Below are 25,559 nucleotides of genomic sequence, written 5' to 3'. Positions count from 1 at the left end.
CACCTCCCATTTCTTTCTGCTTCTTTAGGTATTTTGAGCAAAGTTCTCATCGCTATCAGAGCTTAACACTGCATTTAACCAGATCTCAACAGTTCAATAACAACTTTTTAAAGCCAGTCCAGATGGGCTCTGTATTACAAGCATACAGAGCTGACAGTTTATCTGTGTGCACCAAGAAAAAAATCCCCTCACCTCATCACACATTCAGCCTGTTAATTACAGTATACTTGCTAGAGAAGTTAAAAACCAACCCTGAATCCTGATGGTCAGTGTGTACATCCTACCACCAGGTGAAGGTCTCCAAAGGAAGCCTTCAAAACTAAACTCGCCTCACTGAAACACAGAGAGAGTAAGAACCATGTTGCACTGAAAAAACCTGCTTTCACCTATACTTATAAGCCACTCTTCTATCCATGCTGTCCCACTACAGTACCTTTAGAGTAGCACATGCTGTATAGTTGACGTTGGGTAAAATCTCAACAGGTTCCTTGAACATGACCCGGAAAGTGTTTGAAGATCCATCACAGCTGAACCCTGTGTCGTTCTGCCCCAGGACCGTATTACTGTCTGTGTGGATGATCTGCAAGAGATGTGTTAAATTTTAATCCATACAGTTAGTTGGAAGCTGCCCTGCACATCAGAATTGGCACTAGTGCAGGCATGTCCTCTCTGAACCGCACTGGGTCTGAGGGACTCGGTAGTTTGACCAGTTCCACCACAGCTTCAGAGCCCTGTTGCAACTGCAACATCGTGTTGCTTGTGCCATCACATACTGAACAACAGCACGCTTGCATCCCAGAAAACCCAAGACAAAGACATTCCCCTCTTTACCCTGAAGCCTGGCGCAGCACTACAGGTGGCTGTTTGCTTAGACCTTCGCTTCCTTTTAGCCTCCAAGAGCTCAGAGGCGCTAGAAAGTGACCCTGGCTGTTCAGGAAGCATAGACAGACTGTGCTTATCACATCAGCTGTGTTGGGGTAACTTTCCTGGGGGCAATTGCTCTCAAGGGGTCCAGACTCAGGCAGGTTACTTATGTACATCCAGAACAATGTGCACAAGACTTTTATAAGACAAAGTCTTTCAAACAGCTGTTAATGGACTTCAGACAGGTGTGTCAAAAAACAAGCTCCCTAAGTCCTACTCGCCATCTCAAACAGGTGCACACTGGCACTGCACAGGCCCAGCGCACTCACAGCAATTGTTTTCTTCTCTTCCCTTGCTGAACTGTGACTGCTCCACTGCATTTGTACAGCCTGGAGCAAAAGTACAAATGGTAATGCAATACCTGACCACTGCTGCAGAATCAGCCTGCCTGCTTGATGTAGGAAAACATGCATGGCTTTTCTCAAACTGTTTCACTACTCTCCTGGATGTATTTTCAAAGGCTGTGAATAGACTTGGGGAGATACGGCATTGATGCGTCTAACGGGAGGCTGCATCAAATTGAGAGCAATAATCCCTCTTATACCCAGTGCCCCATCTGGCCCACACTACATCTGCCAACCACCCTATCTATAAAACAAATGCAGTCCCTTCCAAGTTAAGATTCTGTTGCATACTCACTAAAACGTGTAAAGTAGTCCCTACAGTAGCAACTGTCTTTGATGTAGTACAGAGAATTACCTGTATATTTACTTGGTAATCCGTTGGCCCATGTATGGATCCGTATAATCCAAACCCAACTACAAATATCCTTTTGTTTACTGAGAACCTGCAGGAATAGATGACGAAAGTCAGATCAACTTACCACTCCTGTACTGAAACAGTACGATGATGAAGCGCAAGTATCTTCACTTACTTTAATTTCAGATCTACTATTTAATCAAGCACATACTGCAGTTTCAAATGCAACTCATACTAATAACTGAAATCCTTTACAGAAACCCTAACTTGTAAGCTTACAAGTTAAGCTTGGTCCTAATGGGCCAGCAAGTAAATTTGTTTGCTCATGTAAAATGCAAAGCTGCATCATCCCATCATCGGGCTTCAGAGTCCAGCTCAGAAGCACCTTGAGGTTGCAGTATGATGTCAGCATCCAAAAACGCCAGCCAGGCAAGGACAGGGTAGCCTGCAGAGAGTGGAATAGCGCCCACCTCACAGCAGCAACAGTCTTTCAAGCAAGGTAACAGCAAAGACCACTTAAAGTGTCATTAGGTATTTCACTGCTAAGCACTGGAGGAGAATTGTTAATGTGCTTTTGAGCATTGGCTGGGTATAGCCGCAGGGTAGCAGCTAGCTGCACTCAAGATTTACCCGAGAGTAGAAAATAAGAGTCAATAGCTCCTGAATACAGGAATCCCTGCTGCCTAAGACATTAAGGGCAACGATATTCACCCCCCTGTTCAGCTCTATCTTCTCAGCTAGCAGAAAACCTCAGTGGCTGCCAAACCGCCAGCATTATTTCTTCACCTGCCCACCAATTCTTTCAGCCCTGTGTATTCCAAGGACAAACACTGTGGCAAGTCAGAAGCCACTGTACTGCCCCCCCCCAAAGTATTCAGTAATGACCCACACACAGGCCAGGCTGAAGAAGGACCCTGATGCTGTCAGCAGCTGGACACAAAGTCAAATACAAGACCTCTGAATGCTAGATCTCAGAGCAGTAAATGTTTGGAGGCAGCAGCTCTTCCAACTGGATCTCTGGGCCAATCTGGACCCTTCCAGAAGGCTGACAGCACTATTGATATGCAAGGGAACCACCAACAAAGAACCCTGAGGTTTTTAAAGAACTGTATTCATGGAAGTTCCCTTTTCCCCCAAGACAAGGAACAACCTGGAAACAACCACGGCTTTCTGGATACTTCCTGTCTTGCTCTAACCACTTGGACACTCAAAGCTTGCAAACCACCACCACTTGCCATGCCATGCCACATCTCTGTCACCATGGCTGGACTTCGCTATTTGTCTCCCAGCTTAAGTATAAACAAACTAGATGTCAGCAGAAAGGCAGGCACAGCAAGCATTTTCATTCTAATCCCTTCCTCAAACAGGCAAGATTAAGGGGCTCCAACAAACCACGTTTACACTTAGGATACAACAAGGAACTGACCTGATGGAGCATTGGTTAGTCAACATACCCAGGCACAGGAGGAGGCTGTGAGCTGCCTGGTGACCAACTGCTACATGCCCATACAGCTGCAGGAAGCCATTTGAAAAGGAGACAGATAAATCCACCAAGAGGCCTGTGCTCAAGGGCCACAATTGATGCAAACCTTTGCCAATACAGAAGCAAAGTGGCAGCCTGCAGCTGCACATGCAGGTTAATGCGTCTGGTGAGGCTTCTGCCCAGCAAAACACTTTCCCTTTGTGGTTTGGCATGAGGGTTCATGTGGCAGTTAGGGTCTAGCATGTAACCTTGCAGGTTTAGGTCTAGAGTAGGCTGAAAGCTCAGTAAACATCAATCTATCAGCAGCAGAATTAGCAGAGAAGCTGACCTTATCCTGTCACTAGTCCCACTGTACCCCCAGCGGCTCTCCACCTGCTGGAAACGGCTGATGCTGCACTCCTTCCCCCGCAGGCAGCAGCGTGGTCGGTCAATGAACTCCACCCGTGGCTTTGGGTTCACTGTGAAGTGGAGGAACAGGCTCACCACCTCTCGGTCCGTAAGGATTCCTGACTGGGCAGGCCCTGCAGAAGAATATGAAAACCATGAGGTGGTCAGCCCTCACAAGCTGAAAGGGATACTCGCGAGAGTTCAGGGGCAGGAGGCACATGTGACTTGCAAACAAGAGCATCGGAAACAGGATTTCAATGGCATATCCAGAAATTAAGCCTCAGACAGAAAGCACTGCCTGCCTTTTATTTGCAGGGTAGTTGTGGGCTGTGGAGCCTCTGCAGAGCACATATGTGACATAGTAATTAAGAGCACAGCTCCACAGAGCCAAGAGGCATTTGGCTAAAAGGGATGGTTTAAAAACAATCATTCAGCTAATCCTTCCTCCATACCCTCAGGATATGATAATACAGATAAAAGGGATTTTCATACATCTACACTGGTATTTTAGAATATTAATGTTAAGACACCATGGGATCCCATGAGGGGTAATGGGAAGGAACATCAGCTGGCCACCATCAACTTAGAAAGAGGAATATTTTTCAGTTGAGACAAAGGTGGTTCAGTTCCTGCACTGCTTTGACTCCCTCCCTTCCTGGGGCATTTGAACTCTTTTTTTTTTTTTTTAAAAAAAAAAAAAAAAAAAAAAGATTCTTTGTCTGCTTTTGTAGAACCAAGAAAAAACACTAGGGATTTTTAGCATGAATTGAGACAGTCTCATCTTTGCTTCAGTAACTAGATGTTTATTCCAAAGAGATATTAGACTCAAGCTTTGGAAACAACTTCAAATACTTTCAGAAGTGGAAATGGGTAAAAATCAGTCAATATCTCAATTCCTGTAGCAAATAGTAAAAAGTTGCTCTGCACCTCTATTTGTGAGAGGCTTTCAACACAAAGACCGCTGGTGCATGGTGAAGAACTGAGAGTTCTGTAACATGGAAAGCAAAGTCTAGCTACTTTTTGGTCCAATGTGATTTGTAGTTGATTAAATTCAGCCAGATGTTAGAACTGTGCCCAGCTGCATACTCCTGGATGGTAGACATAATGTGGTCCAAGACTGCAATAGGTACAGATGAAAAAATTTAAGGAAGTAGGCTGTTAACAGATGAATGAGCTTGTGGATATCTTGCTCAGCAAAAACTAACCATCACTGATCAAGTCTAAACGTATCCTGTGCTGCTGCAATGCAATTCTCAGATGTTTCAAATTACTTGCTTAAAGGGGGAGCGACGCATTTGCCAGTTAGAATGTCTTCATGCAGAACTCCACATTCAGTACAGATTATACCATAAGCGGGTGAAACCACCACCCATACCATGCCTTTCCCTTCACCTCCCCTCTTGGGAGCGGGCGGCAGAGAGGAGCTGTTTCCCTCTCCTTCCTCTGCTGGGGTCACCAAGGAAGTCCCTCAAACACCAAGGATGAAGCTGAAGCAATCCCAAGGTAGGAACTTATTGAAGGGACAGCTGACCTGTGCAAGCACTCAGGGTTGGTGTATTGGAGTTTCGTTTGTTCATCTTTCAGATTAAAGTGGATGGAGAACACTTGAAAAGTTTCTCTCAAAGAAAGAAGACGGATCAAAGATCCCAGTCCAACAAACAGCTTTGACAGCCAGTATGGGGTGGGGGCATTCCCCACTCCAAGGCTTCAACCCAAATATGCCAGAACTAACACATTCCTCCCACTGAGAGGGATTTACGCAAGATCTGAAGGGAGGATTGAAACAAAAATTCACAGCTCAGTACACGTAATTACCCTGCTTTAACACCATCCAGGAGGATGCTCTCTTCCATCAAGCCAGACTGCAAGCCTCTGACCCTGCTGCAAGCTGCTGTTTGGCATAACATGCAATTCAGGAACAGAACCTGCTATGTTTCACTGAGAGCCAACACAAAGGAAAAAGCTACTAACTTTGGATGAGCAGATCCCTATCTCCCTGGCCAAGCTGTTTCTGAAGAGATTCATGTCCCCAAATCCACACCACTGCTGTGACAGGCAAATAAAGTGAAGGTCAAGTTTTAATCACAAATTTACTAATATCCCTATTCATCTAGAGGGATGAACATTAACTATCAATCAGCTGATGTCATCTTTGCCTAAGGAAGAAATTCACAAAGAAATTGGCTTCACTGACTCCTTCTACTTCTTTGTACAGGTGACTGTAGCATAAAAGAAGTTTCAGCTTTGAAAATGGTTCCATGGTGTCTTTTAGCATGAAAAAATGCTTAAGCCAATTGCCAGTTTTCAATCCCTGAAGAACCGCCAGAGCATGAACAGGCAATGAAAACAAAACTCAAAAAAAATCTTTAGTCAAAATTGTTAAATGCATTAGACATCTTTTAGACCAAGATCTTACCGTAAACCTGAAAAACTAAATACCACCACCCCTTCAGCTCAAAGAACATTTAAGAAGTTTTTCTTGTTACGAGGCTCTGCTCTGAATGGTATCAGTAAAACATGGTCAACATCACCACTGGATTAGAGGCAACAGCGAACAGGTGAGGAAATATCCTCTTCTCTCTTGGGGAACAGGCTACAATCAACAACAGCTATTTGAAACACCATTTGCTTTGTGTAGGTTATATGGTTGGAAATGAATGCATGTGAACGCATTTATATCTCAGCTGAATGAGAAAGCAACCATGTGAACATACTATGAAAACAAATGAGGAGGTATGATCCTACTTGCACCTGAGGGAGCACCGTAGCCTTTAAAAACAAGAGGATCATGGATGGAAACAGCATTTACACAGCAGATTCTGTAGGTCAGTGTGAATGGGGAATAATCTCAAGTTTGTAAGTTACTACAGAACACACAGCAAAAAATGCACTTTCATGTACTTAGTCCTCTGTAGTTCAGAGAAAGCAAAGACCAGGGCTGCCAGAAACGCCTTTGTTCAGTTACCTGCTGCAAACTCCTCAATAGTCATCAATGGGAAGCGGATAAGAGAAAGCGCTTTGCCCAGTACTTTCCGCTTGTTCTCTGGAATCACCTGAAGTTGCTGCCGTTGACACTCAGCCTCCGACCAGCGAACCACTGCATTAAACAAACGAACCTCCCGGATCCCCAAGGTATCCCTCTCCAGCACCGCGACCAGGGTGTCTGCAAGGCAGGACAGACAGGGACAACTTTAGGCACTAACCCAAATGACCCCGTTTTACCTAGCCACAACTACTGCATGTACAGCCAAAACAAGTGAAAGAGAAGCAATTGAAAAAACAGCATCTCCCCAAAGTGCTGCCTGCAACCTATAAGGAAGATAAATCTGCATATTCCATAAGCAAGGAACTCACCAGAGCAGCAAATAGTGCCCATTTATTTTGTATGTTAATGCAAGTGCAGTAGAATAAATTGCAACTTACTTGATGTGAAATTTGGATGAAGCAAGCAGCACACAAGCCAGAAGGTTACCTGTGTCTTACCTCCATATTCCATTTCATTAGAAGAAGGTTAAAGTCTGAATTTTAATGTCTATTAACTGTGCCCAGCAAGTTTGGCTACTGCATACGATAATTAAAATAACCAGTTCTTGCTTCCAAAAGCGCAACACCTTTTTAACTCCAAAACCTGACGAAGACTCAGGGAACACGGCCAACTCCACAAAAGAGGGCAAGTTACACCCACCCAAAACCTGCCAACATCAACAGAGGAAACAGGCTTTGTATCATGCCCAGAAAAATCAAGTTGCACCAAAGTAAGCAGATTCCAGGATATTTCTGCAAGTGTGCATGCTCTTTTGCAAATGCTTAGTCTCTAGCCACTTAGTGCCAGGGACTGTTCGTTCAACAGATTAATCCAGAACAGCAAAGCTACAAAAGAAAAGCATCAAGTATTAACCTGTAATAACTTTAGAGCTTAGCTTTTTATGAAAGCCTGCAGAAGACAGGAAAAAACGCTTACCTAGATCAATGTCTGTAAATCCCTCTGCATTGATGGCATCTGATGTGTTCTTGTCTATGTTCTCTAGGCAAAGGCTGGCCAGCTGAGGTTCATCAAAAAGTCTTGCCTAGTAATGAAGAAGTAATCATTAACACAAAAGGTATTTTAAAATTCACACTGGTTAAGGACACTCCCCACTGCCCCAAAGCCCATCTTCATTAGCAGTACTTTGCCTGATTACATCACAATTTCATTGGGCTGCAGCAGTCTTTCACAAGCATTTAAGCATGACAAGGCAAACACTAGAAAAAAAATCCGCATTTGGCATCTGTTCTGTTTTAGCTGTGCATGTCTTCAGGCACGTCTTTGTTTCAATATCACATCAGTTAACATGACTGTAGTGCTTTCTAGCACCGTACTGACCATGTCAGCTAACACGGGTAATTTTTACTACGTCATTTTTATATTTAGAAGAAAGCTTTGCCCAATGACTCCAGGCCTGCTCACTCTAAGGATCTGAAGAGGTGGCTTATTCTGTAAGAACACAGTCACACTCATTTTGTGTATTAGCAAAATGCCTTAACAGGCACACAGAGCCAGCCCAGAGATGCACAAAACCCTGCAGGGTAGGCAGCCTACTTAGTGAATTTGCTTATTTTTACACAGAAACATCCACTCCAATCTAGTTACCTTAAAGAACTCCCCCAAAAATAGGGTACTGGTCCAAACCAAATCTGTACACAGCTTGGAGAGTTGCTCAGGATCTCTGTACCCAAACTCCTAATATTTCACTCCCCACCTCAGATCCCCCCTCTCTGAGACTGCAAAGGCATATTACCATCCCTGTGCCTAGCAGAAGCAAAAGGTGGGAACACACAAAAGGCACCAGGATGACTTGTTATCTCCAGCGCTTTGTCTTTGCTATTTAGGAAGGGACCATCTTTGCATGACACATAACATTACAGAGCCACAATATCCAGGGACTTGAACCGGCACAGGTAAGGTTTAAAATTGTGTTTTGGGATGGAAATTCAGTCACTCACAGAGGTTCCGACTCTTGGGCATCTTCTGCTTCACCCTTGTTCAAGGGCTGTAGAGTTCAGCAGAGTCCACATTCGACACTGAGACCTCAAGCACAAAGAGCTGAAACATCTCAGTGTTTCATCCCACCAGTCATCCCCTGCTCCTGGCGCTGGAGGCCTGCCAGCGCCTCGCACTCTTGGCATCCAAGAGCTGCGACTGACTCAGACTTTACTACTGGAGTGGCTCTCTTCTGACACGTGAAGGACTTACATTACAGTCACGCAGTTCTCCCCCAGAGCTCCTTCAGGCAAGCTACTACATCTTGTTGATCAGAATGACATTTGCATGCACATCTGGCATGAAACCGCACTGTGTTCACTATGAGGCACAATTGATTAGGAAGGCTGTTTGTTACTTATATTTCTGCCAGAAATTAGCAGTTGCTTGAAACACCATTGCTCTCGTAGTTGCCAACCCACAGGATACATGCAAAAGAGTTTTGGGGTCTTAGGCTCTACAGTCAGCTGTCCACAATCTTAAGCCTCTTGGGAAGTGTTTTGCACAAGATACATCTCAAATCTGTAATTGACAGATTTGTTGCAAGAAATAGAGGCTGATTTTCACACTGAAGGACCAGATCTCAGAGTTTCTTGACAGGCTGCTCACTCAGTGAGTCTGTTATCACTGAGATAAGTTTCTGAAAGAATTCCAGCCTCAGACATCTAAGAGACTCGGTATATTGTGACAGCAAACATCCACTGGATATGAATCATCAGTGATAATTAATCATAATGGATAAGCCCTAAGCTAATTTCACAGAGCAAAAGGAACCAGGAAGGCCTGTCCCCATCCAGCATTTCAGCTGCCCCAGCACAGCTGACGGCGCCAGGCAGTATCTTGGTTTTGATACATGAAAAACTAGGACCCCTTCTTCCTCTGCCAAAGGATCTTTGTGAATTGTAAAGAAGTTACTGCAAACCTAAACGCTACTTTGCCATACCTGAGACGTCAGGTTGTGGAGGGACACCACAACACAAAATCCCTACGTAAGGAATACCACCAAACAGTTTACATGTCTAATTCTCATCAGGTGATGGCAAGCACAGGATGCCTCTTCAAAACTTAAGTCAGTAGGAGAGATCGCTTCTCAGCTTTTGGATAACAGATCCTGATCTTTCAGATTTCAGGCTGCAGAGCCCAAAAATCAAGACTGCTGCAGCCAAAGAGATACGATTGTCCCACGGTGAATCAGATGGGAGTGTGAATTTGGCTACCATGACCCAAGCAAGAACCTTTAAATCTTAAACCTTTCCCACAAAGTGGAATGCGGCTCCCCCAATATATCAGAGGCTGCCTCACCCATTTATGGCATGTGGAAGAGAGCCAAGTTTTTTTTAAAGAAAAGAAAACATTTGTTAGAAGACACAGTATTTTACACTCAAGCATTAGACATTTAATGCAGCCAGAGCTGAATCCTCAGCAGCCAAGAATATCTACAATGGCAGTGTAAAATAGAACTACTTTGAGAACCTGATCCAAATATTTAAACTCATAAAATCCCAGCCTAATCACAGCAAACAAGCAAAGAGCTCAGCTGCTCTGAGCCAACACTGTTTCAGGCTTTGCAAAAAAACTGCAGGGGGACACCGCTACTGACGCAGTAACCACAGTCACAGCCTGAAAGATGCTTATACTCCTGACAAGTAGGAAAAGAGCCAGCAGCCATATACTAGGCAAGGCAGGACAACCTCTCAGAGCCAGACCACTTCAGTGCACTGGTTCCCAACTCAGGGCATCTGCCAAGACTCTTCTGCAGGGTTTCTTTAACATCTAAAATCACAGCAGCTTTCCTGAGCAGGCTGATCAGAAACAGTTCTCCAGAGCTAGTCAAAAGTACGTCCATTCCCTAAAGGAAAACTCAGTGCCCACAGTGCATGTTTGTTTCTTGTTCCTACAGCACCAAGAAGATGTCCCTGGCAATGTGACAGACGCTGCAATGCACAGGTGATGGCATGGCTACACCACGGAAGTCACTGATATGTTATCAGCTGTTAGCAGAGGGTGGCGGGGACCAGAAAGAAAAAAAAATGAAGCCAAGGAACAGGAAGGATAGTGATGCTAGATTAATCAACCTGAGTGCAAACCTGATCTTCTCCAAAATAAGCAGAAGCAGTAAACGCTGGCTTCCAGTTTGCTACTTCGAAGAGTCAAACGCAAAGAGACCAGTCCAACCCTCAGATAAGAGGGAAGGACACACAGACATGCAGTCAACCTGAGCCGAGAAACACGGCTGTACTGCGACTCTATGTCTGCATGCCTCCTGTACAGCAGCAGGGTTAGCTGGAGCAGGCTGAGGAAGAGATCATTTTGTCATCTCTAACAGGTAGTGGCCATTTCCTCTCCTATGAAAATCAGCCAACCAAAGCACTCTTGAAGAAGTTGCATTGTCTTTTATCCCCATTCTGGGGGAAACTATTACAAAACAGCCCATCAAAGAACATTTGCCCAGTTAGATGAAGTAAGCTTTGCACGAAGAAAGTCCTGAACCTGAACAAGTGAAAATCCTCTCATTTCACTTTTCTTCTTGGCAGATGAAGTTTTTCCATCCTGTTAATTTCTTCCCCAGCTCACACACTGGATGGAATCTCCTGCCACACCAAAACAAAAAGCAGAGCTGAAATGGCAGCAACACTTGCTGTATTTCATTGTTCCTTATACAAACCTGCTCATCACCACTACATACCTGTAAGAAAAATCAAAAAGCACAAGACGCAGAACTGCTCCGGTTTGGACAATCAACTCTCTAACACTCATAAAACTTCTATTTTCTGATCTCTCAAGAAATTTAATCCAAATGACTGCAAGCTCACCTGTGTTAACAGCATGAATGCATTGTCTGCTCGGAGGTTTTTTTTAAGAAATTCCACACAATGAGCTTCCAGGGCTGGAACTGCATATTTTTTAGCTGTGTAAAGCGTTGTCATAACAGTCTCTGGTCCAATCTGAACTTCGTCTGAATAAAGAAATCTGAAAGCATACAAACAAACATTGCTCTGATGTAGCCAGTAAGATAACAAGGTATAAAAAAAAAGAAAAGCCCTTGTAGTTCATAAAAACTTATTTGTGCTTCTGCACATCAGCCTGGCCCCATTTTTTGAGAGATGGAACAGTTTTTACATCCTTCTCACTGACTCTAGTTGTTTGTTTGCTTTTTTAAACAAGCAAACAAAAATGGCCTCAAGTTGTGCTCAGGAGGTTTAGGTTGGATATTAGGGGAAATGTCTTTACTGAAAGGGTTGTGCAGCACTGGAACAGGCTGCCCAGGGAAGTGGTTGAGCCACCATCCCCTGAGGTCTTCAAGAAACGTGGAGATGCAGAACTTTGCAGCGTGGTTTAGTGGTGGACTTGGCAGTACTAGGTTAAGGGTTGGACTGGATGATCTTAGAGGTCTTCTCCAACCTGACTGATTTCATGATTCTATGAAAAACCACTCCTTACGGCATCACTTTTAATGAATAAAACAGGATGAGTATCTGTTCTAGCAACTCAAACTGCCTCACATCCCACAGCCAGTGAGCTGCTGAGCCAGCCACTTACACCGGACTAGAACATTTTCTGGCCAAGTACAGCCTGTGAATTAAAGTTTTCAGCTGTTCAGTTAGAGTAAGCAAGGACAAAAATTAAATTCTGCCCGCCTACTTCAGAAGAGAGGCTCTGTTCTTTCAGTTCCAATTCAAAAGTTATCCGAAGCAATGAAACATATACATCTACTGCAGATGAGAGACGTTTTACCTATGCACCACTTCCCCTCATCTCTCCACTTTATATGCTAAATCTTTGTTAAAACAGTTTTGTTCCATTATACAGGTGTTAAAATACAGCAAGAAATATAACAAGCATAATGTAAGAGTTAATTACAATGAAAAACAAGGCCTGCCACACTGCTAGCAAAGCATCAGCCTTCACTGTTAGGCCAAAACAAGGACGCACATTCATACCGCATGGAAAAACAAAGGTCGTCATAGGAAGCCTGCCCGAGCCTCCTCATACCCAAGCATGCTGATTAGAGACAACAGGAACTGGCAGGCTGAATTCAGTAAAAACAGTTACACATTTGATGTCAGTCCTAATCCCATGCAGAGTTTTTGTTTACTGTTTTTCCTTTAACCAGTCAAGCATTTGCCAATCAGGGTCTGAAAGGCACCAAGCAGGCTTTAAGCACAGAGACATAGTATTAAGCCTGTTAGCAGGGCTTGGCATTCCTGTTCCACGGGAGATTTTGGAAACTCCAGCCATTTCTTCTCCGGCATTTCTCCAGCGGCCAGGGGGGGCACAAGAGCACGTTGTGTTGCAGCTGGTCCTGGAGGCTTTGCGCAGCTACAGGGCTGCTCTCCTGCAGGGACTGGCTGCAGCACGGCCACACAGCTCCTGGTCCTCCAACAACAGCGAGGGTCAGGATGCAGCTCAGGGATGCAGAAACAGAAGGATTCGGAGGACAGGGACTGCTCTCAGTGCCACCGAAAGCAGGTTTTTGTGTCGCTTTAAAGCGTGCGTTAATAACAGCATCAAGCCACTGGCTCACACGTGTTTTGCACACATCCCTTCACCAGTTCTATTTTCACTACACAACCCTGTTTATTACAAGATTAAAAGAACACAGTTGTGCAAAAAACTAGTTCCATTTACTGCAATGACTACATTAGTAACTATTTTTACCGTAATCTAAACTGTACGCTAAGAGAAGAGATGCCCAAACTGTGAAAAAGCGCAGCATTAGTTTAATAGAAGATTCAGACTGTGACCTCAGAAAATCAAAATGGTTCTTCTGGTTACTATTAAAAAAAAAAAAAAAAAAGGGGGGGGAGGGGGAGAAAAAAAGGATCTCTTTTGCAGTTACAGCAGACCTGTTAAATGCCCCTAGCCCACAAACACAACCTAGTGCCCAGAAGGGGCCTTATGCTGAGCATTCAGGATGGGCGGTTTGTCTCTTGGTAAGCTCCTGATCCTGCAGCATTAGGTCATGATCCGGACCAAGTCCAGAGACGTATATAAGGAGCAGCTTCAACTTCAGATCAGCATTTTGAGGGACTGGTAGAGCTTGGTAAGCTTCCTACAGGAACAACACCCATGCCTCCTTTGACACTTTTGAACAATGAGCTTAGTTCAATTCTAGATTTAAGCACCTAAGGTATCACTGGACTACAGGCACAACTGCTGTAGCATTACTGCAAGCTTTAGTCACTGTGGCAATCCACACAGTATTTCTCTTTTACAAAATATAAACATTTCTGTCGAAATCCACTGAAACAGATCATCTTAGTCCTTTCAGATGACTGTTCTCTTCCAAGATCATACTGTTCTTTTTATGTGACTGTTGAAATTTCAATACTGGCAGGGTAACAACCCGATTTTGCCTCTAATTCGCTCGGTATTTGAGCCTTGCTAAGTTTTAAAGACAGATGCTAACTCTGTACTCCACAGAGATGCTCAGAGACAAGCTGCTAAAGAGTCATATGCCAGTTGAAGGGATTCCCCATGTGCTGGTGTCTGGTTTAAAAAGAGCCAAAGGGGAGGGGGCTATGGGCTCCCTGTTATTTCTGGCCTATCATCCTACAAAGATCAATTCTAAAACCTTCTAAGATAGCACAGTCATGACCTAAGCACTTTCTGAAGGTAAAGCAAAAAGTGTGCCAAAGCTATTTATAATTATAGTTCCCAATAGGAAGCAAGCAGGGAACATGTCAAGAGCACGGTTTTGGAAACCTGGGGAAGTAGGTTACAAAAATCCTATAGAAATGGGACAATGACTTTCCAGCATACATTCAGGATTGCTGCTGGATGTTATATGGCACCAGCCAAGCTTAAAGAAATCAGTGAATAGGACATTACAGCCCCTTCCTCCTCCTTCCCCCAGCATGCAGACTGACAATACACGTTGGAAATGGAAATGCAAAACCGGCTCTCCAAAAGAGGAATAAAGCATGCTCAGAGGGAGATACCACACAGAAAGTCTGACACTGATTTCACACCCTCGCTTACCTGTTATAACTTGCTCATATGCCCATAAGCTGAGCTCCAAGTATTTGTAACTTTGGGAGTTCTAAAATGATTATTTTTCCCCACTTCTTTCAAACAGCGTTTGGATCAAATCAAACCAATTCATTTACAAAAAAAAAGTTGAGACACTGTCTAAGCAGGTATCAACTTTACTGAAAGGGCCAGCATGTGAACTTTAGCCAACTGCCCATCAGAATCCCTCCCAATCACTGCATTTTCATGGCTGAACTATATATAACTACATATTTACGAAACTAAGTTTATTTTTGCCCACACTGCAGATCAGCAGCAGAAGGGCATAATCATTTAATGGCTGGTAAACCTAAAGACGAAGCGAGTCAGATATTTTTGTGCAGCAGCTAATCTAGACTTTTACCCAGGACAAGGGAGATTTAGCACCAGCATTTAAACACCCTCAAACAGATCAACAAAGAGGCATTTTACTTAGAAGCGTAACGATCTCCACTTCACAAAATGGTTCACTGCTTTCATTGAAAATACCCTTCTCTACAATAAATCTGTTCATTCCGGTTACGCTGTGTGTTAGAAGCAGCTTACTTCAGCAAAGCTAAGAAGGCAGCAGGCTCCACATCAGGCAGCTCAATCTCTGTAGACGTTGTGGCCATTCCACCATTAAACATTGCATCGAAGACTGCACTGCCCACAGCCAGCACAAATCTAAAATTAAAAAAATAAACAAACAAAAAGCTTATGTTAAACCATATTCACTTGCAAAAAAAAAAAAAAAAAAAAAAAAAGATCCCAGGCTAGTTGCTGTTCCCCAAGGCTTCCCCCAGGGAGGGCAAATCGCTCATAGTGGTAAAGCAAAAATGTTTTGCAAGAGAAGGGAGCATCAGACTTTCCTTCATTTACTGAGAAAACACCAAAGTTGCAAAGAACTTCATTCTGAGTCCAGTCGCGGTATACAAATTTGCAATGGTTCACCGAAGACAAGATTTTGTGCATCGTGGAACAGAATATACACAGCTGCTTTACAAAGCCCTTATAGGAGCCTACAGCCACTTATGAAATTGAGAAATTAAGAAACAGCAACTTAAGGAATTCAAATTCTTCCAGAGAACAGAGCCCAAGACTTGGTGTGGTTCCCCACAGTCACGGACAGAAAATATTTACAGAACACTTGTCACTACACATTACCCACCTCCTCACGTCTCCCCAGAGAATCCTTGATTACAGCAGCGCACGCGGGGCCGCGGGCACCAAACCTGCTCCTTGCTCAGCCCAGAGGGCAGGCAGACCCCGAGGTGAAGTGCACCAGTGCCATTAGGTGCCTGCAAACCCTTTACACACTGCTGTGAGTTTACACGGCAATTAACAGAGGAAGGCATTTTATCAGCCCTAAAGAAATAGGAAGCGAGAATTCCCACAAAACAGATTTGAGACCAAAAATAATCTTTCGTCCCTCCCATGTAAACAAGATGATTTCCCTCACTGATAAACACCAACCCGTGTTTCAGGAGGAGCCACGGAGCTGCTGAGAGGCCTGCGTATATCTAAGCTGCTGCCTCCATGCCTTAGAAAAGCACTTCTGAGAACTCCCGTTGTTTGAAAACTCAGAGATGAGCTTTTCCCAGGAAAACCAGCTTGTTCCTGGTGGCTGCAACCACGCAGCTCCCTGAAGTTAAATAAAGCAAGGGCCATGAAGGTCCACCTCAGCAGCCCCCGCCTGACCGATGAGCGTGGGGACATGGAGCAGACAAGAGTGTAGAAGCGATGATTCTGACCGCTTCCACCTGTAAGGAAGAAAATTCAGCAGCTCTCGCTGCAGCAGAGTTTGAAGCACGCTTCAATGGAGAGAAGTATCTGGAACTGGGGGCAGAAAACCGTACGTGACAGAAGGCACGAGACAGAAACCTCCGGCACTCAGGCTCCAAGGAAAAGCCCATCACTACAGAGGAGCTTTGGTTAGATTTTACCATGGTAGGAAGTGACAGAAACTCTTTTTCTTTTCCCCTCCCCACGTTTTATTTTTAATTTTCTCAATTTTCACTCTGCCCCGTTCAGAGGAGACCTTCTATAGACACAATAGGGAGAAGCGTTGTAGACGTGCCAGGCTTGTTTGCTGTGATGGGCGGCTTGGCTGACGAACTGGGTTGTATTGTTTCTAATTGGGTAAGAGAGCTAGGGACAAGCCATGGTGGTTAAAAAAAAAAATGCACATGCATATTTCTATCAAACAATTCTCAAGAAAAATGTCAAGAACAAATAAGAAAACTTGTTCACAATACTAGGATTGCCAGATGAAACAAAAATCCTTGTTTTTACAAAAGCAGTGATGGTGGCAAGATAGTTGCTGGCATTATTTGCTACAGAAAAAAATATTAACGTAAATAAATTGCACTCTAAAATTTTCATTTTCATAGCCAGCACAGTCTACATCCTCAATTAGCGGAGAGCCTTCAGAAGCATTCTGAAAAGGGCACTCATTTGAAAGAAGCTGTCCAACCCTTGCTTCCATTTCGCTCAGTGACAAGTCAACTTGATTTTTTTCACACTGCTGAACCCTAAAGGGATCCCAGTAGGTGCCAGAAAGATGCACAGCACTCTAAAAAACTGCAAGACTACAGATTTCGTAGTTTCCTTAAAACATCAGAGGGACACAACTAAGGCAAGAAAATCCCTCTCTCTTCATGGCATCTCCTTACTCTTGCTAAAACGAACACTTAAACCTATTCTGAAGACACTCCAGGAACAGAAGGAACGTGCAACTTGTACACATTTGTTTCCCCAGCTGTGCAGGTCTGCAAAAGAGAGAGATGGTTTTGTTTTGGAGGGTAGAAACAATTATGGCAAACCGGCAGAGTAATAGAGATGTAATAGTTTTTCTCCTATTGTCTGAAGCACTGTAGCAACCAGCGCACCACAGGTCTCTCCCCTGACCCTAAGGAATACTGCCCAATGCAATTATGCAACTCTCCAAAGGGAACTGCAGGTACCCTAAGCTCCCCCATAGTGTCCCAGCTTTACCAGAGAAAGAATCCAAACACTGAGTGTTATTTTTAAACAAGTATGGTAGCAAAACAAAGTGAGCTGCTGAAAAGATGCAGAGAAATGAGCAGAAACTGAGCAAAACAACTCAGAAAGCAACATTTGATTCCTCATCATTTCCCCTGCACATGTAAGAATCAAAGTAAACTGGCTTTCAGCAATAAAAGCAGAGTCGGGGGAACTTGGACAAGGTGAACAATTTGACTGTCTTCACGAAGATCCAAAGCTGACTCTGAAGATTTGGAAGCCTGCAAGAAAACATCTTCATTACTCTGTTTACAGCTTCCTACCCACCAGTTTTTGTACTGCTTCCTTGCTCACCTTGGTATCTCCACTCGTCACCTCCTTAACTCGTATACCCAACAGTCCTGCCCCCTTTGCAGGCCATTACAATTCAAAATGAACCATTTGAGAACCGTGACTATCCCACCACTGCGTAACACCTCCCTGCTCCACCCGCTCCACTGCAGAGAAATCTTAAAATATCTGTATCAGAAGAGCTGACACGGAAACAGAGCGACACATGATGTGAGGGAGCTCTGCAAAGCCGCAGGTGACAAGAAGCTAATGAACAACGATCACTTGCTGCATCCTTCCAGAGCAAGGAGCAGAGCCACCAGGTAAAATGAGGTCCAAAGACCCCAAGGAGAAGCCCTTCAAAACACACCTCCAGGAGCCGGGCAGTAGCACACCCTGCCATGTGCCACCGCAGGCATGACAAGTTTATGCACATCCAAGAAAAGGCAGGACAAGCTCAGAAGGGAAATGCCTGAAAAAAAGCTTCCAAAAAACTCAGCCTGTCTCCGAGCTGTGGTTCTCCTGGGCTGAAGCATACACAGGGGTACATCGCCATACACTTGCCCCATTCCACTTCAGGCCATGTTTTCTGTCCAATTAACAAGAAAAGTACCCCATCCACACAGCACCTGGCCGACGAGGTTTAGATGTTTCTAATCTCATTGATGTTGTGCATGATGCAGCCAGTCTGGAAAAGGCCAAAAAAAAAAAAAACAAACAAACTTCCGTCTTACTGTCGAGCATAATCAATGCATCAGTCTTGGCCATGTTGCCATCAAGTAGCATCAGAACAGCCTGCTCAGTCAAATGTTTGTTAGCCTTGGAATCAAAAAACATACTGCTGTTCTGCCTCCTTCACAGCCGATTCGGCAGCAAGAGGGAACAGGCTAATAGCGTGGAGACCAAGCTTGCTCCTGGGTATGCAAACAATTTCCACAGGGTCTGGAGCCTCTTGAAAAGAGGATGCCTGCTCTTCTCAGGGCTGTGGATGCTTCCCAGGACGGGTGCTTGGATAGAAGACCCTTCAGTCAAGCCCAGCACAGCCACTTATGCTATCTGTCTGCAAAGACAGCTTTCAATTACAGCATCACCACTCGAGGACATTGCCACCCGCGACCACTCGGCATTATACCACGCAGCTCCCCGCACCTACAGCCACGCCATCCCCACCCTTCTGAGGAGCCCAACAAGAGCAGAGCTGAGCTACCATCACGTCCAGCTCTTAGGGTACTTGCACTAACCAGGTTACTGCCAAAGCTGAAAATTTGTAACATGCCGTATTAAAGACCACAAGTTTCAGGGTTTAAAATAAGATATTGCAGACCATTCCTCAAGGCATCACCAGCCACTGTTCAAGAACTCTATTTAGGGCGTGCTCCTACTCTAGCCATTCTTTATACCTGCCCTGGTCCGAAACCTCATTGCAGAAATACTTACCTGTTAATCGTGCACTATTTCAGGCACCTAGCATCAAAGTACATCATCTGCCCTCACCTGCTGAAGCAATACGGTGCCTCTCAAATTAAATTCGTTGTTGCTTTGCAACTCAATTCCAGCACAAAATATCTTCTGCTGTTAGGCTGCTGTGGGAGAGCTGAGCACAGAAGGGGTCTGGGCGGTTTTATTTTAAGCCCTCTGTTTCTGAAATAACCACAGTACTTCATGAATCATCAGGATATCCCAACTGTAATATCATAGAGGCAAGTTTCACTAAAATCTATATAATCCTTAAGTGGGATGTCACGGCATGACACACTCTATTCTATCTTCACCACCCAGAGTTCCAGATGGATTTCAGAGCAATTAAGCAACGTTTCACTTTGGGGCCATTTTTTTTTCTTTAGCTTCATTTATTTTCCACTTATTTCTGGCTGAACATTGCCCCTCCCTATCTAGCAAGCCTAGTTCTCAGGACAGGAGCAAGCATACTTAAATACTAATTAAGCTCCAAATTATCAAGCACAGAACTGACACCCTCAACATTCAAACTAGCCCAGAACAAGTGTGCTTCAAACAGAAAAAGAGAAAAAAGGGAAATCTGAAGGGAAAACTTCCAGGTGCACAAGCACATATGAGAAAAGTGATAGCCTGAGATTGCTTGGAGGGAGGCTCCCTTTGCCAAGCACCGCTTCTGAGCACACTGACAAGCCCTCCCCCATCCCCAATTAAAACAGGTCCTGCCCTCAAATGAAAGACTCTTGCGTTTGCTGTTTGTACACCTGAGCAAACCAGAAGGTACTCCCTGAAGCAGGGATTGTGAGCGACATGCAGCAGTTCTGTTACAAATCGAAGGAGCTGCCCCAAGAAGCCGCTGAATGTCAATCAGCCACGTCCATTCTGAATTACCCAGTGGGGACAATTCCCAGCTCTTCAGCAAGCAGTAAGCTCCGAGCTGCAAATTCTGAAATGGCAGCTTGGCCTTAAGCATTTATGGACAGACAGGTTTCCTCCTGTCCAGATGTCATTTTCAGTACAGCTCTTTCAGAATCACAGGTTTGTTTTGCAGTGGTAGATTACCTTCCAAAATACAGGGCTTCAGCAACAACTCAATACTGTGTATTTTTAAAACCAAATTTCTGCCACATTTCCCTTCTCAAATCCTTGCTCTCTCCCTTCCATTCTCACTGCTCTCACAAATCCCTTTTTCTGTTGACAAAACATTCCTCCTTTCCTCCATAACCCACAGAAACAAGGACTGCTTCCGAGTGAAATCCAGGGGTCCGTTTGTCCCTGCTGCATCTCTCTCTGCCGGCCGCTCTGCCAACGCACTTCTGTCCCACCTACCCTTCAGGGGAAAACACAGCCGGACACCAGACCCTGTCCTCTGATGTGGCAAGCGTAGGAAGGAACACTAAATCAATCTGAAGGTTCACAGAGGTTTGATGCAACACCGGCCAGCCCAACTGAGGAGCAGTCACCTCTACGCACGGACATGCAGCCAGGAACACGTGAAAGACCAACGCACGGGGCCCACGGGTGGGATCTGGCATACCACAGGCCTGGTGATGCCAGCTCCGTCCGGGGGCTGGTGCTGGGGGCTGCAGCGGCGCGGAGCCGGGCCTGGCCACCGCAGCACCACGGAGAACACGTCCCTGAGCTCGCAGCTCCAACAAGACAAACATGGGGAGCGGTTACCCGACCCCGTATTTGCTTTCAGGAGAGAGGATCCCTGTAACCCCCCCCTCAAGACACATCGCTCCCCAAAAGGTGCCCTGGATGCTCCACAGCAAACCCAACCCGCCCTCCAGCAGGGCCCACGATCCCTGAGCCCCCAGCACAGGCTGCAGCACAGAGGAGGCCCCCACCCCAAAACCCACGCCTTGGCCGGGCCTCGTGGGGCCTGGGTGTCCCCCTCCAGAGCCTATTACCCTCCCCCAAAACCCTTCTAGGTCACCCGGGCCCCCTTCAGGGCCTACCTGTGTCGTGTCGTGTGTCCCCCCCCTCCCCCCCAAACCCTGCTGGGTCACGACCTGGGTCCCGTCCAGAGCCTATTACCCACCCCCTAACCCTGCTCCGTCACCTTCCTCCTCCCCCGGGCCTATTATACCCCCCAATATGCTTCGGGAACACCTGGGTCCCCCTCCAGGGCTTACTACCACCCCACCCCCCAAAAAAAAAAAAAAAACACAACACCCTGCTGGGTCACCTGGGTCCCCCACACGGCCTGCCTGCGTCCCCCAAACCCCTCTGGGTCACCCGGGTCCCCTCCACACCCTAGTACCCCCCAAAACCCTCCTGGGACACCTGGGTCCCCAGACCCGGGGCACCCTCTGTGGCCACGCGCCCCCCTCCCCAAGCCGAGGGCACACGTCCCTCCCCCCCCATGGCCGGGCCCCCCGGCGCTGCCCCCCCACCTGTGTGCGGGGATGCGCTGCGAGCCGCGGCCCTTCCCCACCAGGAAGTGGACGTCGCTCAGCACCTCGTTGTTGAAGAGGAAGGCGAAGCGCTCCTGCACGGTCGGCTTGGTCGCCTGCCAGTTGTACACCGGCTCCCGCTGCAGCGCCCCGCCGGGGCCGCCCGCCCCCCCGGCTCCCCCGGCGCCCCCCACCGCAGCCGCCGCGGCGGCCGCCGCCACCGGAGCCGCCGCCGCCGCCACCGCCGCCGCCGGGCCCCCCGCGCCGCCTCCGCCGCCCGCCGCCGGGTTGGCGGCGCCGCACTGGTTGTAGGTGAGGCCGGGCGGCGACGCCGGGGGGGCGCCGTTGGTGCAAGCGGCGGCGGCGCCGTTGCCCGGCGGCGGCGGCGGCGGCTGCGGGCAGGAGGAGGAGAGGCCCCCGGGGCCCCCGCCGCTCCCACCGGCCGCCATTTTGTGCGGCGGAGGCGCAGCAGCGGGCGGCGCGGGGCGGCGCTGCAGCAGCACCAGCACCAGCAGCGGCGGGCGGGACACGGCGGCGGGCGGGAGGGGGGCGGCGATGGTGATGGCGGCGGCGGCGGGAGGGGGGCGGGCGGGGGCGGCGGCGGCGGGGCCGGTGGTGCCGCGGCTGCTGCTGCTGCTGATGCAGAGAGCCGGGCAGCAGCGGCGCATGGATGGGGAACGGCGCCGCCGCCGGCCGGGCCACCGGGGGGTGGGGGTGGGGAGCGGAGGCGGTGGAGGCGGTGGCGTGGGGCGGGGAGAGGAGGGGAGGGGAGGGGAGGGCGGCGGCGGGCGGGGCCCGGGAGGGGGCTGGCGCTGAGGGGTGGGAGGGGAGGTGTGAGGGGGCCGGGGGCAGTGCTGAGGGGGTGAGGGGAGGTTCTGAGGGGTCAGAAGGCAGATCTGGAGCGAGGGGGCAACTCTGAGGGGTCGTGGGGCATTTCTAGAGCAGGGGGCAGTTCTGAGGGGCCAGGGGGCAGATCTGGAGTGAGGGGGCAATAGTGAAGGGCCAGGGGGTGGTTCTGGAGCGAGGGAGCGGTTCTGTGGGGTGTGATCCCCCCGGGGGGGCTTTCTGGGTGTATGAAGGGCTGGGCGGTCTCCAGCAGGGGATGAGGAATGGGGGCAGCCCCACGAGGGGGCAATTCATGGAAGAGAAGGGTATGGGGCTGAAGGAAGAGGTCCTGGGGGCGAGGGGGAGTTTGGGATATGCGGCAGGGGAAGTCAGGCGGAGTGAGGGGCTGCACAGAGGGGGTGCAGAGAGGGCTGGGGGTCCATCTCCGTGCTCTTACTACCAGGACTCCCCACATCCCAAGGACACTGCTGATAACCCAGGATAATCAGCCTGGAGGAACAGGGCCACTGCTGACACCATGGCTGCTCCCCCAGCACTGCAGGCATTGTCCTGCTTGGACAAGCAGCTCCTCTGCGACCGATCCCACCGCCTGGTCCCTCGTGTCTTGGTGTGCGACTGCCATGACATCACGGCAATCCTGATCCCACAGGGTCAGAGCTGCCTTTCCATGCCAGGCAGAGAGGCCAAAAGCACAATGGCTGGCACCTTCCTGGCCAGGAAGGGTCCTTATTTTGCCTCTGGGGTTCAAGAGGCAGCTCACTGCATCCTAGAGTGCCCTGGAAGGCCTCTAGGGCATCCTAGAGGAAATTGGAGGTCACTGGGAGGCTTTCCGGGGGAGCTAGAGGGCACTTGGTGGCCCTGATAGACCTGAGGGGGACCTAGAGGGCAGCGGAGGACCACGGGAGGCCTCCAGTGTGCTTGGGAGTGCACTAGAGAGCCCTGCAAGGCCTTCAGAAGCCACTATATTCCAGAAAGAGTCTTATTTTGCCTCTAGGGTGCAAGAGATTTCTCATATGGCACCCTGAACTGCTCTAGGCCTGCTGCTGACCCACTAAGGGGCAACAGCAGGCTCATAGGACACTGTAGAATGCCCTGGAAGGCATCCTAGAGGAAAAAGGCGGTCACTGTGAGGCTGGATGCCCTATGAGCCCCCTCTTGCACCCTAGAGGCATAATAAGCACTCTTATGGGAATCTAGAGGCCCCCAGAAGCCTCGCAGGACTCTCTAGGGCACTTCTGGGCACATTGGAGGCCTCCTGTGGTCCTCCCCTGCACTCTAGATGCTGTGTAGTACTCAGTGCCCTCTAGCTCCCAAGTAAAACTTCTCAGTGACCTCCAGTTTCCTCTAGGTTGCCCTAGAGGTCTCCTAGGCCACTGTAGGATGCCCTAGGAGCAACTTCTTGAATCCAAGAGGCAAAATAAAGACTCTGCCTAAGATCTAGAAGCCTCTAGGGTGTCCTACAAGCCCGCTGTTGAACCCTCGAGGCAAAGTAAGTACACATCCAGGTATCTAGTGGTCTAACACCAATTATGACACATACGTTGCCAGTTTCTCCCATCAAAAAGTGCTCCCAACAGAAGCTTTTGGGTACACCTGAACTCTGAGATCCTTTATGCAACCCCACACACAACAGGTCTCTGCACCTTCTCTCTTTCCACACAACCCTAACAGGAACGCTGAGCCCAACCCTAATTAGGACTCTAAAAAACATGCATGGCACCACTTTCTCCCATCAAAAAGTTCTCCCAACAGAAGCCTTTGGGTAGACTTGTGCTCCCTTTGGGAGCCTTTATGCAACCCTTCAGTGCCTCGAGGTGCGTGTGCATGTTAGAGCAAATGCATGGTCCTTGATTCAACATGCTTGGGAAGGCAGTGTGCTGTCTTCCCCTTCTGTTTTGCGTGCCTTTGCCATACCGTTTTTGTTACTGCACAAAGACATGCTCATTGTATTGCTTCAAGGCTTTGAGACCCTTGTATAGCTGAGGGACCTCCCAGATTAATCGCTGTGGCCAGTGCCATGGCACATCACTGCAGTATTGTTACATCACTGGTTTGGACTGAGAGCTTCCAACCTGGTTCTGTATCACATTATCGAATACCTATTTCTGCTGCATAACCTACCAGCAGGCTTGTGCTGCATTTTTTTTAAAGCTGTGTTACACTAAATGGGGAATCTCCCCTAACCACAGCTATGCTGGGGTTCAGAGCTGGGCGTCATAATTGTCCCTTCTGGCATCTAATCTGTGCATGCAGGAATGCGTAGGAAACTTTAGAGGGACGTTGCTTTTTCTTGTGAAATATTTCTAGTATTACTGATAACTGAGCATTGCATACAGATGTAGACTCTTTCAAAAACACCGCGTCAGTTTTGATTTCACACCATTTGCTCAGCACGTCACAGACTCACACCCCCTTGATGGCCGAGCTGCTTCCGTGCAGTTCAGTGTTGCCTTTTTTTTTTTTTTTTTTTAATTCACAAATACAACGTCTGGATGCCTGGATGGTGCCTGCGCGAAGCCTGCTGGTTCCCGTTCCATCCTGTTTGGGTTTCATCTGCCTTGTACAGGCCATAAACATTAGAGGGAGCTGCAGACTGCTGCATGTCCCCATGCGCAGCTGGAAAGTTGGACACTTCATGGTTGCATGGAGCCTCATCCAGGGCAGGTGGCACCAGCTGGTCCCCTGCCCACCATGCTGGCCATGCCGCAGCTAATTAGAGCTTATGTGTTTGGCACGTGATTAAATGAATGAAAAATGATTCATTTTGTGGTGGTAGCCTGAGGCTCAAATCCAGGCCAATGGAAAGAAAGCTATGACAGAAATAAGAAGGGATCATGTGGACAGCACAAAAGTGTGCTCAGGATGCTGTCACCTGGGCAGGGGTGCAGGAAGGCACCACGGGATGGGGCAAGGTGTTCGCTACTCACCAAAGCAGCAGCAATCAGCAGCGTTATTAGACAAAGAAATACAGTAAAAAATAGTGCCATCTGGGAGAATTTAACTTCCCAGAAATAAAGCTGAGAATGAACGCTCCTAAAAA

At 47.5% G+C, this 25,559-nt stretch overlaps 1 protein-coding gene and 1 long non-coding RNA gene across 4 annotated transcripts in view; one reads left to right on the top strand and one right to left on the bottom strand.

Moving 5' to 3' along the window:
- BTBD2 (BTB domain containing 2) overlaps positions 1-22,353 on the bottom strand; it is a 25,394-nt gene extending 3,041 nt beyond the window's left edge. The window contains exons 1-9 of one of the 3 annotated variants that reach the window (XR_014685941.1): positions 21,674-22,353; positions 18,433-18,507; positions 15,072-15,191; positions 11,327-11,483; positions 7,455-7,560; positions 6,459-6,656; positions 3,479-3,627; positions 1,624-1,711; positions 434-580 (exon numbers count right to left, since the gene is read on the bottom strand). Coding sequence is in view for 2 of the 3 variants with exons in the window: in XM_084498545.1 (XP_084354671.1) it covers positions 434-580; positions 1,624-1,711; positions 3,435-3,627; positions 6,459-6,656; positions 7,455-7,560; positions 11,327-11,483; positions 15,072-15,191; positions 18,433-18,507; positions 21,674-22,341 (1,752 nt within the window). In the remaining variant the exon portion in view is untranslated. Of the gene's footprint in view, positions 1-433; positions 581-1,623; positions 1,712-3,434; positions 3,628-6,458; positions 6,657-7,454; positions 7,561-11,326; positions 11,484-15,071; positions 15,192-18,432; positions 18,508-21,673 lie in introns of all 3 variants that reach the window. The other 2 variants (XM_084498545.1, XM_084498546.1) reach the window with 2 other exon arrangements.
- On the top strand, positions 21,848-25,559 carry LOC311423933. The gene is made up of 2 exons (XR_014685944.1): positions 21,848-21,985; positions 22,962-25,559. It is a non-coding gene; the product is annotated as an uncharacterized lncRNA (long non-coding RNA).

This window comes from Aythya ferina (genome assembly GCF_964211825.1).
Source record: "Aythya ferina genome assembly, chromosome: 26".
NCBI classification, from domain to species: domain Eukaryota; kingdom Metazoa; phylum Chordata; class Aves; order Anseriformes; family Anatidae; genus Aythya; species Aythya ferina.
The sequence above is the reverse complement of the archived record's forward strand: the minus strand, read 5'-3'. Positions and strand labels throughout refer to the sequence as shown.